This window comes from Saccopteryx leptura, chromosome 3 (genome assembly GCF_036850995.1).
Source record: "Saccopteryx leptura isolate mSacLep1 chromosome 3, mSacLep1_pri_phased_curated, whole genome shotgun sequence".
NCBI lineage: Eukaryota > Metazoa > Chordata > Mammalia > Chiroptera > Emballonuridae > Saccopteryx > Saccopteryx leptura.
In genome coordinates this window covers 133,183,795-133,200,079 of record NC_089505.1, presented here as the reverse complement: position 1 = coordinate 133,200,079, position 16,285 = coordinate 133,183,795, and the positions used below count along the sequence as shown (strand labels likewise).

Genomic DNA, 16,285 nt, shown 5'->3' with positions numbered 1-16,285 from the left:
GCGCGTCATAGCCTCATATCACTTGTTACGGCTAGCAGTGACAAATATGGAACCGGACATTGACCATCTCATCAGCCAAAAGCAGGCCCATAGTTCCCATTGAAATACTGGTCAGTTTATTGATTTAAATTTACTTGTTCTTTATTTTAAATATTGTATTTATTCCCATTTTGTTTTTTTACTTTAAAATAAGATATGTGCAATGTGCATAGAGATTTGTTCTTTTTTTTTTTTTTTTTTTTTAGTCCAGCCCTCCAACGGTCTAAGGGACAGTGAACTGGCCCCTGTGTAAAAAGTTTAGGGACCCCTGAGCTAGACACTTGCAGTGCCAACTATGTGTGCATAGGTGACACTTAAAAATGTTCATTTCTGTTCTCTGGAATACACAAAGCGATCAATCTCATTTATTCATTGGACTATAGCAATAAAGCATCTCCTTCAACATGCTATGAGTACCAGCATATCTGTGAGGGCCACCAAAGACGAATGGTGGTGCAGGGTGGAAAGGCAGGGCACAGCACATGTTGACCACCAACATCAGGATCATAATGTTAACGGTGGAGAAGTAGTGTGTCCCTGAAGAGTGCCCAGTGATAGGACAATGGGGACTCACTTGCAAAAACTCCTTGTAGAAGCCTTAGTCCTTATTGATCTACACACTTCCATTCACTATATGGCTAGGAAAGACAGGTGGACTTGCCCCTACACTTGGGAGCATCTCTGAACTCTTTCCTGGGATCCTAGTTGAGTATAGATTTCCTGAGATCCAACTCCAGATTGACTGAACCTTTGTTATGGGCCCAGCATCTTGCCTTTTTAGCAAGGTCCTGATGTGCAGTAAGGTGTGGCAACAGTTCTCCTAAATCTTGGCACTGGGAATTATAGGTTCATGAACCCTAAAACGAGTTGAGATTAAAAAAAGGATTAGTAATTTAGGGAGCTAAATGTTTTTCCTTCTTAGTTGTTAAAGAACTGAAGTGATTATAGAAATAAATAAGGTGGAGGGCTTAGAAACAGACTCTCACGGGGGTCTCTAAATAAGATAAAGAAACAAGGAACAGGATTCCCAGTCCTGAGATTTATTTAAGGCCCCTGGAACTTGATGGGGTATCCATCGCTCAAGGGAATTGGTTGAAAACCTTTCAAGAACACAAAGGAACAGAAAAAGTGTTCTGTTTGTTGAGTCAATAATGACAGTGAAGCTGACAGACAGCATGGAAATGAGGAGGGGCAGAGAAAGAGTTACAGAAAACCTCTGGAGAGAGGGCAGGGCTGGAAGAGCAGGGCTGAGAGCACCAGCAGCCTGGAAAAGAAAGCGGACAGAGCTCCCTGACAATACGTATAGGTTTCAGCGGGTATCAGCGATCCAGCCTGACACTTGCATTGCCTGAAACTGACCCAGATTTGGGAAATGCAGACAAATGTATTAATACAATGTTGAAGGTAGAATTCTAAAGCCGTTTCCCCAAGATTCCCATCCCCTGCTTACTCAATCAAACCCTAATCTAGGCACTAATAGGAAGGGACTTTGCAGGTGGAACCAATTATTAGCCAGTTGACCTTAAAATATGGAGATTATCCTGGATGATCCAGTTGGGCTAAATGTAATCACATGAGCTCTTAATAACAGAAGAGGAAGGCAGAAGAGTCAGCCAAGAGATATGGGAGAAGAAGAAGGCAAGGAGAAACGATGCAGAAATGGAAATCAGAGAGATTCAAAGGATGAGAAGGACTTGATCTGCCATTTGCTTCTTTGAATGTGGAAGAAGGGGGCAAAAAATGCAGGTGGCTTCTAGAAGCTAAGGACCCCTGCCTGACAGTCAGCTGGGAAACAGGGACCTCAGTCCTACAACTGCACAGAGCTTAACTTGGTCAAATATTTGAATGAATTTGGAATTAGATTATTCCCAGCCCTGCTGATAAGAGCCTTCAGTTCTAGTCTTGTGAAAACTGGAACAGAGAAGCCAGCTGAGCCAGCTGTGCCAGCCTGGGCTTCTGACCTTCAGGCTGGGAGAAAATAAATTCAAGCCTCTAAGTATGTAGTAATTTATTACAGCAGCAACAGACAACAAATACACACATGACGACTAGATAATGGATGGACACCATCCCTTATTCGACTGATGAACACTGCCTCAGAGAAGTTCATTGGCTGTTTGCCAGATGTCCTGAGCAATTCACACCTTTGTCTGCTCTGCTTTTTTTTTTTTTTAATTTTTTTTATTCAGTGAGAGGAGGGGAGGTAGAGAGAGATATGTTGACTCCTACATGCATCCTGACCAGGATCCACCAAGCAAGCCCACTAGGGGGAGATGCTCTGCCCATTTGGGGTGTTGCTTCATTGCTCAGCAATTGAGCACGTCTTAGTGCCTGAGGTGGAGGCCATGGAGACATCCTCAGCACCCAGGGACTACTCACTCCAATTGAGCCATAGTTGCAGGAGGAGAAGAGAGAGAGAAGTAAGAGGGGAAGAGGTGGAGAAACAGATGAGTGCTTCTCCTGTGTGCCCTGACCAAGAATTGAACCTGGGACATCCACCCCCTGGGCCGATGCTCTACCACTGAACCAACCAGCCAGGGCCTGTCTGCTCTACTTCTGATGCTTTAATCTAAGTTATTTTAATAGACAATATACTGGAATCCCAAAGCTGTCTTGGTCACTGCCCTGGCCCCTACCTGCAGTCATCCACTCCTGTCTTGGATTTACACACCAACTTGGACCCCAACCTCGGTCCTAAGGCCTTAGTTCTTTTCCATTATTTCTCTGTTGGGTCTTCCTGGCAGATGGCTACCTGATTCATTCTTCATTATGTACTTACTCCCTTGGGAAGAACTCTGTCCATAATCCAACCCCCTGTTCTGGTTTTATTTGTTGTTTAGTGTATACAGAACAGATAGAAAGAAAAGAAATCTACTTCTGTAGCATAATTTAAAAATTCAGTAAAATAAAAGGAAAATATGGCAGACCCACTGAAAACAGAACAGAAGTACAAAAATACAAAGATCTGGTTTTCATCTTTTAATTATTTTTCTCCCAAAGAATGTCAATGACCTCACTTTGAAGTGACTGGGTTCTAATACCACTTCTGATCTTTTCTCCTCAAGTTAAGTAAGAGACTCTCTGAGCCTCAGTTTCCCCACTCTTTTAAAATAGGGCAATAGCACTGTCTTGCAGGGTTGTTATGAAAGTTGGAGATGATATGCATGGATCATATCTGCCATAATGCTTGGCACATTGTGGTCTCTGAAATATGCTACCTATTAGTATCAATGACAATACTAGCTGCTAAATTAGTTGCTTCAATAAAAAAAAATGCATCAGAAAGTTAAACAATACTGTGGATATTAAACTTTGTTATAGGGTTCAATTTTCCATAGGCAAAAATAATATGTAAAAAATGGTTAAATAAAACAATATTAAATCGTAATAAAAACATCAATACATTTATGTCAAAGAGCAGAGCCCACATGTTGCCAAGGCTTATAAATGTATCACTCAAAAGTGGCTCCATCCTCCACTGCCCCATCAGAGGAAGCCAAAGGATACAACCTCTGGCTTCCATTGAGCCCTTGCAAATACTCAACTGAGTTGCAAACTCCAATCCACATCTGACTCTGTTTAGTGATGCCACCTCTAGCTAGGATACAGTCCTCTGGGAACTGGCTAAGATCTCATGACCCTTCCTGTCCAATTCTCTCCCCGTTCTCCATGTGCACGCTTGATCTGCACTTGCTGTGAAGGGCTGTTGGAGCAGCACTTACACTCTCCAGCAGTTTGAGCAGCATATGGCCTAGGTTAGAAATCACAGCTCTTCAAAGAACCAGAAAGTAAGTTTCCACTCTGGGTAAGTGCTGTACTTGCAAGATGAAAGAGAAAACACGTTTCAACCAGTGGTGAACATGGTGTGTTCTCATGGCCTGATATGTCTCTGAGGTATTTTCTTTGAGTGGGTATTTCAGGAAAATAGTTTTTAAAAATCAAAATGAAGAACTTATTTTAATCTGAGAATAAAAACTGGTTATATATACAAGGAGGAAAGGACTTTCGAAACTCCTCTAGCGCTAGGAGTTTTGTAAGGTACACCAAATTTGAGTTTCCTGTTGTGTTTGATGAGGAAATTAAAGGCCAGGGACTTAAATACAAAGAGTAGTCTCTATACCTGTATGAAACTATGTTCCTGTGATGGATCAAGTGATCGATCCGCTTCTCTAGCTGGTTGTCTATGGTCATAACCTCCGTGGCTGGTGAGTCCAGTTGGTCCTGGGACTAAGGTGGACGGCTCATAACAGACCTTCAGGATTCAAAGGAATCCAGGTAGCAACTTTGTAAACATGAAAGTAAGAGCCACTAAGGAGGAGCCCCAGGTTCAAAAGCCTTTACTGTGGCTGTGTGTGCACTGTGACAGGCTCCCATCTGATTCTGACAAGGATGCTGCAAGGGAGACGGTGCCCTTCCTGTCTACTGATGAGCAGACTGACCTCAAAGAGCTGAGCGCAAAGGTCATGTGACTGATACATTGTCAATCCAGGATGCACAGGTCTGACTTCAAAATCTGGGCTCTCATTACCGTTTCACAGGGGTGGAACTATGCAACCCACCATTCAAAACAGAAACAATCACACCACCCACACACATGCATGCAACTAAAACATGCCCTCTTTCCTGATAGGGAGAATTTAGCTTCCTCTATCTGTTTGTGTGACCATCATCTGTTTCTTTACCTTAAATTAATGATTTCCAACCTTTTCCTCCTCGTGGCACATGTAAGCTAATCACTAAAATTCTACACCAAAAAAATATATATTTTGCCAATTGCCAATCTGACAAAAAATAGGCATAATTTTGATTCATCCATACCAGACAGCTATTGTTGTGTTGACTCGTCTTTGGTTTTTTTTTTTTCCAATTTGACAATCTAAAGGAAAAGAGACCAGTGCTGCTGACTAAATAGTCAGGTATTGCATGTTTTAAAAATTCTTGCGGCACACAGGTTAAAAATCGCTGCTTTAAAAGTAAGCATTTTTGTTCTGGTTTGGTGTTAAAGAACCTGGAATCACCAGTGTTAAACGTTTTGACAGTGATTGATTGCTATTACCCAAGCTTCTGCTTCTTTTAACATCGCATGTGTAGCCCTTACCTCTCCGCGCCTCATTTATTAAGTGGAAAGGAGAACTATTTACATAGGTGGCTACTTGGTCCAGGCATAATATTAAGTTGCCACCCCCTAACCTCCATCTCGTTTCAGCCTAGTTCTGTGGGTCGATATTGCATCACTAAAGGAGAAATAAAATAGCTAGTCACATGGCAGGGAGCCAACTGTTAGCAGAACAAAAGAAAATGATTCTATCAAGCATAATCGAAGGATGCCTGGGTTATGCCCTGTTCCCACTTGTGAGGGTAGGCACCTAAAGTCCAAGAGTTTAGAGCCAGGTCAAACCAGGAGTGGCAATTACTTTTGAAGTCTGAGTCAGGGAGGTTGGAAAGGAAACTAGAACCATTACAGAGAAGAGACAGGGTCAGAGCTTTAATCAAGGACCAGGAAAAGGATAAAAATGGGAGAAAGAGTGAGGAGGCTGGTGGTCAGAGCAGGGGAGCAAGGGCCCAGCTGAGGGGTGTGGTTCAGAATTAAACCACGCATGATGTGGCTGACGGGCCTCTTTTTTTATATATATTCTTCAACACATTTTGCAAAGTCCAGAGTTCTAAATTAAGGCAGCCTCATGGGGGTGTGCATCCTAAAAGTCAGAATTCATGTTTTTATAAAAGCTCTGCTCTTTCTTGACCTTGGGCAGGTCACTATTCACTCCTCCCCAGACAAACAAAGATTAAAATAATCACCTAACCTTAAGCAATTATTTAGTGCTGTCTCTGACCTAGGCATTGTTGAAATTTAAAAAGTGAAAAAGCCATAGCACACACCCTCAAACTGTTTTTCTAATAAATTAAAAATATATGCTATATCTTGGCCCTGGCCAGTTGGTTCAGTGGTAGAGCATCAGCCAGGCGTGTGGATGTCCTGGGTTCAATTTCCAGTCATCAGGGCACATAGGAGAAGAGACCATCTGCTTTTCCACTCCTCCCCCTTCTCTCTCTCTCTCTCTTCTCCCACAGCTATGGCTCCATTGGTTTGAACACATTGGCTTTGGGTGCTGAGAATGGCTCCATGCAGTCTCCACTTCAGGTGCTCAAAAAAGCTCAGTTGAGAGCATGGCCCCAGATGGGCAGAGCATCAGCCTCAGATGGGGGCTGCTGGGTGGATCCCGGTCAGGGCGTATGCAAAAGGCTGTCTCTCTATCTCCCCTCCTTTCACTTGGAAAAGAAAAAGAAAAAGAAATAAAATATATGCTACATCTCTAAGAGCTCTGATCTTACTTTCTTCAGTACAAACTAGGATTTTTATTGTCATCAATGCAGGTTTTGATTCTGCTATTGTATGTTTGGTTGTTTTTTATAATTTCCTTTTTCATTTGAATTCATTTTCTTCCTAACAAGTTTCTGCTGTATTTCATAGAGATGTGCCTTTAAAAAAATCTTATTGAATATGACAAGGAGTTTTTAATGTTTTCTTTTAGTTTCAATAGTAAATAATTTTAAAGAGGCCTTTCCCCTTAAGTATTTAAAATGGTATTTCTTTTTCTTTGTATGCAACATGTTTTCCCTAATGGATTCACTTTATTACTGTTTTTATTCATTCTAATGAGAGTTATACATATTCAGTGTTTCCCAGCATTCAGTCCACATGATTTACTCCCAGCCCCTCACTGGAGCTTGGATTCGGTTTTTCAGATCTACAGGTAGTTGCCAATTCCCAGAGGCAGCAGTTTTTATTTTGTGTAGTTTGGTGGCAAGAGGTAGGCACTACTTCCTGACTTTCTAATCCTAGAATAGACAGTAGACGTGCAAAACTACACCCCTCCACCAAATACACAGGGTCTTCCTGTCCCTGCCCTGTTAACGGCTTTACCCAGAACGCAGGGCATCGCCATTTATCCTAAATCAGACTTCCTGCCCTGCTGGCCTCTTGGGCTGGCAGTTTTCTAATGGATTGAACTGAAGGGGAAGATAAGATTTGGGTTGTGGAAGAGTTCTGGGAAATTAAACTCATTGCCGCTTCCAAAAAACAAAACAAAACAGAAAACCCTAACCACAGCAGCAGAGTATAGGGATGACTGCCCTGTTTTTAGCCTTAAAGGGGCCTTGCATTTTTAAGCAAGGGAGCAGAGCAGGAGGTAGAGAGGTCCAAACCCCTATGAGGCTGGTGTTTTGTTTTGTTTTCCCATATACCATATATGCTTATCAAACATATCAAGCTTCTAGATTCTGGAAAAATCTCCCCGAGATTCTTCCTGAGAATGTCAATTCTAGTCTTTGTAGTTGAATGTCATCTTAATTGTCAAAGCCAGCATGAGTTTATGCTCCTTCTGCATCTTCACAGTCATTTTCAAATGAAGTAAAGAAAGGTTGCATGAGGGTTTGCTGGCTGAATGCCACTTTAAAAAGTTTCAGAGTCAGATATTTACTGAGCACCTCCTTCAGCTTGCATAGATGTCTGTATCACAGGGGTCACACTGTACAATGATTATGTACACACAAACACACACACACACACATCCATGCACTCACGCAGAACAATAATTACCTTCCCCACTGTCATGGGCACTTGGGACAGGTACAGTTTCTTTTTCCCTTGCTGCTCCTAGCAGGTGATCAATCGGCACTCAGTGATGGGTGGGTGCCATCGAGGTGAGTGTAGAGAACTGGTAGAGGGCGACACTGCTGAAGCAGAAGGGGCATCGCGAGTGCCAAGGGGTTTTCTGAGAAAACATGTTCTATTCTTACTACCAAGATAAAATGCTAGCTGCCACCTATCATTGAGGTAAGACAACAATACAAGGAGCCCAAATTATAGCCATTCACATGGCACTCTCGTTCCTCCCCCCAGAACACTGCATAAACTGTGACTGCCCTGGGCCCAAACCCTCTTCCCCATTGCCTCCTACCGGACTACTGAGACCAAGGTGGGCAATCATCTTCTACCTAATTAGGGAGCCCTGGACCCTAAGTGGACCTAAGGAGCTTGACCCAGTATCTCTATTGTCTGTTTACATACTACCATCCCCTAAGAAAGTAATATTCCCAATGGCTGGAATTATGGCCAGTTACTCTTATATTCCCCCACCATCTATAACAGGGCCTGTGTTTGTTATAATAATTTATTGATGAACAAAAGTGCTCACTATCACAACAAAAATGGGAACCTCTTCTCTTAATTTACCTGGACATTAATATTGGCATTAAATACTTATCATATAAATATTAAGAATAGCAACTAATCCATTGAGTATTAGCATAACGTTCATTTGTATTATTTTTCTAAAGACAAAAATGATCTCTTTATTATTTCTATGTTGACTATAAATGATCAATAAGTCCACAGTAAATACTTAGCATGTGCCTAGGAAAAGGTTTCAGAAGCCAAAAGAAGAAATCATACATGGTTTTCGTCCTACTGGGATTATCTTGATGATTCTAGTTGCTCTGTATACATTTTATCAAGCACTCCACTTTGCCCCCTGGAAACATACACCATGAATGGAGGACTTGTTGCATATAACTGTACCTACAGCAGTGATTGGCACATAGTGGGGACCAAATAAACAGTGTGCTAGAGGAAGAGGTTTGGAGGTAAATTTTTAGCCCAGAATTTCCTTCTTTCTCTCTTACCTAGGTCACCTTCCTGTGTTGTGATGTAAACTCACGGAGTGACAGCTTTTCAAATGTAAGCCTAACACAAGGGCAGTTATGAAAGGACAGCATTGCTAAAAAATATCAGGTGATAAATAAAGTATATTTATAAAACAGGACATTTTTAATAAGTAAATATATCAGGATTTTGGATATTATCAGGCATATTTTCCTATGCAAGAAATCTCCTTTGATAAGTACGTACTTACGCAAATGAGGCAGACATTGTTCAGAAAACCCCACTGACTCCTTTGGAATTACAAGCCGCATTTGGGCTCCCTTTATAAGAATATCCTTATGATGTTGATGTCAAGCTTGATTTTAAGAAACAGACACAAGGCACTAGAAGCCATGGCATCTGTCATGCTGGGTGTTGACACTGGGGAGACAAAGGTTTGCAGGGGAAGGGCCCCAAGGGGAGGACTCCAGATCCATGATCATTTTACAGTAAAACCCTGCTTTGTTTGGCCTCTTAACTTCTCTAGCATTTTAAATGTCTGATGTATTTGGTTTTAGATATTTGTCTTTAATTAAGACATACATTTTTGTACCCACATAGAATGTGTTCTTCCTTTAGCCTCTGTTTACACCCAGAGAGACAGTTATCTGAAAGCACGGATCTCTAGCTGCAGCCCGTGTCCACATGGCCCTCTGCAGACAGTCCCCTCCGGCTTCCACAAATAAAGAGGCCAAATAAAGAGGCCAAGCTCATTATTTTCTGTTGTGGGAACACTTCATGGACTCCAGACAGACATAACTCTTGTCACCTTGACTCCCTTTTATTAGCAGAAATTGATTATGTCAACAAGGTAATGAAAATAAAGATCAGGTCTTCTTGCTGGTATCATAAAACTATTTAAAACAATCTCAATGAAATCAGTTACAAACCTCGGAATTCTGAATCTTGAAGTTCTTCAAGTCAGCAGGGCACACGGTGCATGCGCCGTGCACCGCTCCCCGCCTTCACTCTGAACTCGTCTTCATCTACCTGCCACTCCACTTCTCAGCTTTCTAACATCTTCCTTGTCTGGATCCACGGCTTATTTTATTATTTTTGGCCTCTCCTTGCCTCTGGGAACTGAAGCTTAACTCTCCTTCTCTGGCCTTCACATGCTTCATCCATCCTCAGACATCTTTACTCCTCTCAGCCACCTAACTCACCTAGCCACCAACATCTTATATCTTGGCTTAGGCGGTTATGAGCTCTTCCCCCAAGTTCATCCTGGCCCTCCAGGAGAGCCCAGAATCTCTAAATCGAAAGGGACCCTAAAGTCACTAAGAGCCAAATGTATCCACCAACTTGTTACTAACTGCATTTTACTTTTGCCACAGTTCCATCTGAAATCCTAATAATATGCACATGGATTCTGAACGGTCCTGACCTGCACAGCCTGGGCAGGTGTGTGGCTGTGGCGAGTGAGACCACGGGTGGTAGTATTTCCCACCTCCCCAGCGGCCTGGGGGTGGGGAATAGAAACACAGCTCTTCAAACTGATGTAAACACAAACATTACACAGGCCGGGGCTCATGACTTCCAGCCACTCCATGGGACAAAGAGGCAGCAGTAGCTAAATGTAAGAAATTCTGCTTTTGATGCTCCACAGATTGGCTCAGAAACAATGAGAACCTTCAGTAGACCATGCTGGGAGCACCCAGAACTTTCCGAACAGCAATGCATCTGCAAGGAGCCAGTGGCCTGCTGGTCTGTTTTGTTTAAGTTCCCTCTTTTCCTTTCTCTTCACTTTGCTTCTTTTAATGGGAGCACCCAGAACTTTCCGAACAGCAATGCATCTGCAAGGAGCCAGTGGCCTGCTGGTCTGTTTTGTTTAAGTTCCCTCTTTTCCTTTCTCTTCACTTTGCTTCTTTTAAACTGTGTAGCCCTTTGGCCCGCCTTCACCTTTGTGCAAGGACCGGCTGTCACTTACCATGCCCTTTAGTGTCAGATCTGCTAAGGGAGACCGGTTGCCATGGAAATCTGGCCAAACATGTAAATCAACAGTGAGGAAACCCACAGGCTGAGCCTTCTTAATCAGATCCAGGTGACTGTTCAAATATGCATATACACTCTGGCATCTGGAAGAGAAGTGGATTTTATTTTTAAAAGGGGGGTAGGGTCGGGGAGCAAATTGTTCTGAAGAAAGAAACCATTTGTACTTCCACATCAGAGCCAGAAAGCAAGCAGAGTCCCAAAAGCTTCAGCAAAGAAACTACCCCAAACCCATAACAGCCCGCACACTGTACTTTGAAACCACTGTACTATCACCAGAAGAGATGGTATGTGTTAACGAAAAGTGCTAAGGTTTGGAATCAGAGGTACCGGATCCAGGAATGGCTTTTCCCCTCGTAGGTGTATAATCACAAGAAACTTATTCAAACTTTCTCTGCATCTGTAAAACCAGATACATACTCCCTGTCCAACTTACCTCATAGGGTTATTGTGGAGATCAAAAGAGATTATGCATGTGAACATACAGTATTTTGTAAACTGCATAATACTGTACATGTGCAAAGGATTTTTTAAAATCAGTGTTCCTAATTGTAATAATAATGATGAAATGACGAATGGACACAGATACACGTTCCCAGACTCAGGATAGGAATTTGCTGAGGAGGTGATAGGACGGAGTAAATGCAGTTAGGATCAGGGATTAGGAGACTTGGTTTCTCTCCTAACCCACCAAATGGCATTGTGCTAGTTCTTTCTCTTTTTTTGAGCCTCAGTTTCTTCACGCAGAGAACAAGGGAGTAGGACTACCTCTCTTAGGCATTAAGGGGATGGAGAGAATGGACTTGGAGGCAGTCCTGGGTTCTCCCTGTCCCAGCTGAGTGACCTAGCCAGTGACCTACCCCCCCCCAACTTTAGTCTTCCCATATTTTACAACGACATAACTTTAATTTCACTGCATGTCACAAAGATTAAAGTTGCTAACGTCCTCTCTTTAGAGGTACCTCCTTCTCAAAGTCTTGAACCAACAATGCTGGAAGAAAGTGGGTTTATCAGAGGTTGGCATCCATGTCACTTCCCACTGGTATCCTTGGAATGAGAACTTTTACGGTGAAAAACATGGCTTGAATAATAGTAGAGAAGAAAGTATAGGAACTCACTGTCCAAGGGAGGTTGGTATCCAATATCCTGGATGAGATTTATTATTTACATTTTTAAGATGTTTTAGGAGGACAGTTCAGAGATTTTGAGTTCCAGTTTGGTGACACTGTGAGTATTCCCAAGGCCCCATGAAGTTTCTAAAAGTTGTCTAAATCAGAAATGAGCAGAGCAGTGGCTTCTAAGTGGAACTGCAATATCGAAAAGGTAGAAAAGCAAAAGTGGTCTCTGGAAGGGCACAAGTGAGTATAAGTGTGTGAGTGTGTACGCGAGTGTATGCTAGTGGAGGCAAAGGTGGCCCGACCTACCAGGTGATCTTTTTGCCTCTTACTGTGACACCTCATTCCCACCTATAAAAATCTGCCTTAGGCCACATTAGGAGGAAGACGATGTGGTCACCAACCACCCTGTCATCAGCTGCAGTTCCGGAGTGTGCACCAGGCATTCTGCCACGGCCCAGTGAGGAGAGCTCCATTAATAACCCTGTGCAGGGGGAGGTGCAGAGAGGTGAAGACACCTGGCCAAGTCCAAACTCGAACCCTTCTTCGTGTGGTTCTGAATCCCTGTGTTTTCTGTATTCCAGGTCAGAAATGATTTGTCAAAGTCCCACATTCAAACTCTGTTTTAGCACGATTCCAGGACAGTGTTAGGAAAGAAATAATCCTTCAAGGCAGCGGTTCTCAACCTGTGGGTCGCGACCCCGGCGGGGGTCGAAATATGTATTTCCGATGGCTTTAGGCGACCCCTGTGTTTTGGTCGTTCGACCCCCGCCGGGGTCGCGACCCACAGGTTGAGAACTGCTGCTTCAAGGCCTCCGTGGATGAGAATAGGGCCTGGACCATCTATCCGATAGAAGAGAATCACATCCTGATTTTCTACTTCTCTGCTCCTGGTCCAACAGAAACCACGCTGACAACAAGGGCCATGCGAACATCCCTTCCGGCCAGAAGTCAAGAGTCTGCACTAATTGTAGCAACATTCTTCTTCAGAACAGCATCACTGCACTTAAAGAGATTTTTTTTTTTAAAGAAGGACATGTCTATAAATGTTTTCATTTGCCTCTCAAGGAATCTCAGAGCAGGGCATTTGGTTTCAGACATCTGGGTCAATAAGAACCTATAGGCCTAATTACTATTGATTCGTCATTGTCTCATTTACTGGAGGTCTTTGCAAACAGTGAGATTCATTTAGCCTCTACATATACGGTCACTCATGAACTAATGAGATCCCTGGGGGCCGGGGCATATGCTTACCCCTTTGACTCCTAACCTCCTCACAGCTGTATGTTTATTCTTTGAATGCAGCCCTTCTCCCGCATATTTTTCCAATTATACCTTACCACGTGTGCTATCTGAGTATATCATTCAAAATGAAATGCACTTGGAAAACATTAAAATAACGAATGCACATCATTATTCACATAATTTTAACCTTGCATGATGCCTTTTTTTTTTGTAGGAGGGGGGTATGGCTTTGATTCATTTTGTATGTTTTATCAATTCCTTCTCAAATGGCGGTCTGCCCTCTTTCAGCTCAGGAATCACAGACGAACTGTTCCAAGCAGATTATTCTCCCTTCCTCTTGTGAAATCCAGGCTCATATATCCCGTCTCAGAGAAAGAAATTCTTGCTGTCCTAGTACCATCGCAATGAAGAAAATACAGTTTGAACAATCGCAAAGTGACTTCACCGTGTACCAGCTGGGTGATCAGGTACAAGAAACTTTTTCCAAGCCTAGTTCACTTTTTTTGCAATAAGAGCTAATACTTTTACATTAGAGGCTCCTATGATATTAACTATAGATTTCTGAGCACTATAAAATGGTAGATGATCGATAAACAGTTCCTTCTCCTTTTCCATCACAGAAAATTGATTTCCAGCTTTGAAAAAAAAATCCGAGAGTCAGGGAAAAGTCTTTTATTTTTAAATTTTTTTCCAGACATTATTGCTTACGATGGTAAATACATAGAAAGCACCTCCGGAATCTCTCCTCTCCTCTTTCTCTCCATAAATCATTTAATTCTGTGGATTCACAGGTTGCTCAGAAGTATGATGACCATACTTTCAAATCAAAAGTCAGAATAGATGGTCCAACAAAAGGTACTGTGCCTTTTCCAAGGGTAAGAGAAAGTCTTGGGAAAGAAGCTTATACACTGTTTCTCTCCAGGTCTTCACTCCCTGACCCACCACAATATGTATTCTGTCTCCTCTATTCTACTGAAACCGGTCCCACCGTGAGGAACAATACCCTCTTTGTTGCTGACTCCGATGGACCATTTTCTCCCTTTATTTTACTTGAATTCTCTTCCACATTTGGAACCACTTGACCACATCTTACTCATTTGTTCTCTTTCCCTTGTTTCCTATATTCTTTTGGCTTTCCTGCCTCCTCTCCAGCTGGCTCTATTCCTTTGCTTGTCCCTTAAATATATGCAGTCTTCCAGAGATCTATCCGTGTCCCCCTTCACACTCTCTGTATACCCTTGTGTGATCTCTTCCTTCTCCCATGGCTCCAGTTACCATCCAGGGCTGAGGACTCCCAAATATATGCCCTTAGTTCCAGCTCATTTATCTCTCAGGAGTTCCAAGTCAAACATCCAACTGCCTATCAAATGCTTCCTCATGGATGTCCAAAGGGGCTTCAACAAAAAACATACAGTATGACACACATCGTCTTTTCTGGAATACTCGCTTTTCCCTCTGTGTCCCTTAAGCTAATCAAAACCAATCTCACGTACACCATTGCTCAAGCAACCATTTGGGTGCAGAGCCAAGTGGGTATCCTTTTTGACTCCTCTGTCTCTCTTAGCTCCCCAATTTAATTTCTCACCAGGACCTGCCAACTTATTATCTTAAATATTTTCTACCCACCATACCTTTCTCCAGCTCAACTATTTCTACTTTATTCAAGCCATCTTCAAAGGCCTGGGTTGGAGCTTTGGCCCCCTAACTTAGAACCCCTCTTGAAATCTCGCCCCCTCCAACTAGGTTTTCTGCACGCCTTCCTGGGTGCTTTGTCTAAAATGCAACTCTGATTATGATGTCCACCTTTATTGACACCTTTCAGTGGCTCCTCCCCATCGTCCTCAAGATAAAGCAAAAACTCCCACTCCTGGCATGAAATGTTCTTCATCATCTAGCTTTCCCTACATTGCACTCTGTTACATACATGCTCTCAACTCCTCATCCCACCTCACCCCTGCACACACCATGCTGTAGCTGCACTAACCTACTTTTAATGTTCATAATACACCTCTGGATGTTTGCCTGTTCTGCCCCTGCTTGCCCAGAATTCTCTTCCTTGCCTTCTTTAACTGCCTCCGTCAATCATCATTCCAGGCTCATCTTTGATACCATCTTCTGCCAGCCATGCTTGGACCCCTGCTCCTTTCGCTGCACATGCACATAGGGCAAACTATACTGAACCCACCTGCCTCAGCTCCCTGCCTCAGTCTCCAATCCCAGCCTTAATCAGGAAAGGAGGAGTACCGCGAAAATGTCACCTGCCCTTATCACCTAGGTTGGGGGTTTGAGAGGAAAATCTGTCTCTCTGGCTTTGTAATGAAGCGATTATCTTGGTAACACTGATCACATTATTTCCTTGCTTAGAATTCTGTGATGGCTAAGCACTTCCCACTGGACAAAATCAGCTTCTTACCCTGGTTTATAAGGCCCTCGGTGATGCAGACCCGGCCTTCATCTCCAGCCTCACCTTACCCACTATGGCCTCATATCAATTCCTCAGCCTTCTCTTCAAGGCCTTCAGGCACGTCGGTCCCTTAGCCTAGAGTGTTCTTCCCTCCTGCTCTTCACATGGTGGACTCCCTTTTATCCCTCTGATCTGAACTGTCCCTTCATCATCATGACCACCTTACCTAAACGTGGTTTCCCTCATATTCTATTATCTCATTCTGTTCGTTTTTGTTTTTTTCCCCATATCTTGTGTGGTCACTGTAGACTTATTTACTTGTTCGTTTACTTGTGAAGGGCCTATGGCCTCCTCTGGACTTTAAGCTACATGAAGGCAGAGCATCACCAGTATATTCAGTATTTAGCAGAGAACTTGGCACATAATATCACTCAAGAGTGCATATCAAATGGATGGATGGTAATGCCTCCACTGTATTATGACTGCCTCTTTATTTATCTGCACGCATCTCTGATCTGAGCTCCTTCTGGAAAAGAGTCTCATCTAATTCATCCTACCAGATGCTCAACACATAGTTATTGAAATGTGGTATGAATAAATACAGATCCAAAACAGAATATTATAACTGAAATTTCTCGGTTGTTGATATCTTTATATCTTATTGTAGCACTGGGCTTCCAAAGGGTGGATCTCTGGAGTCATATGGACACAATGTTCCAGGCATGTTGGTATATCTCTCAGAAGGGGGCAGAGAAGAGGAACCAACGTGGTGACACCCCCTCCTCCATG

At 42.9% G+C, this 16,285-nt stretch overlaps 1 protein-coding gene across 8 annotated transcripts in view; it reads right to left on the bottom strand.

Annotated features, from left to right (window-relative positions):
• The window catches only part of FGGY (FGGY carbohydrate kinase domain containing), a 450,547-nt gene that overhangs the window by 105,660 nt on the left and 328,602 nt on the right, over nucleotides 1-16,285 (bottom strand). For all 8 annotated transcript variants that reach the window (XM_066376414.1, XM_066376408.1, XM_066376413.1 and 5 more), the window contains one exon: nucleotides 10,671-10,818. In XM_066376414.1, coding sequence (XP_066232511.1) covers nucleotides 10,671-10,818 — 148 coding nt within the window. The remainder of the gene's footprint in view (nucleotides 1-10,670; nucleotides 10,819-16,285) is intronic.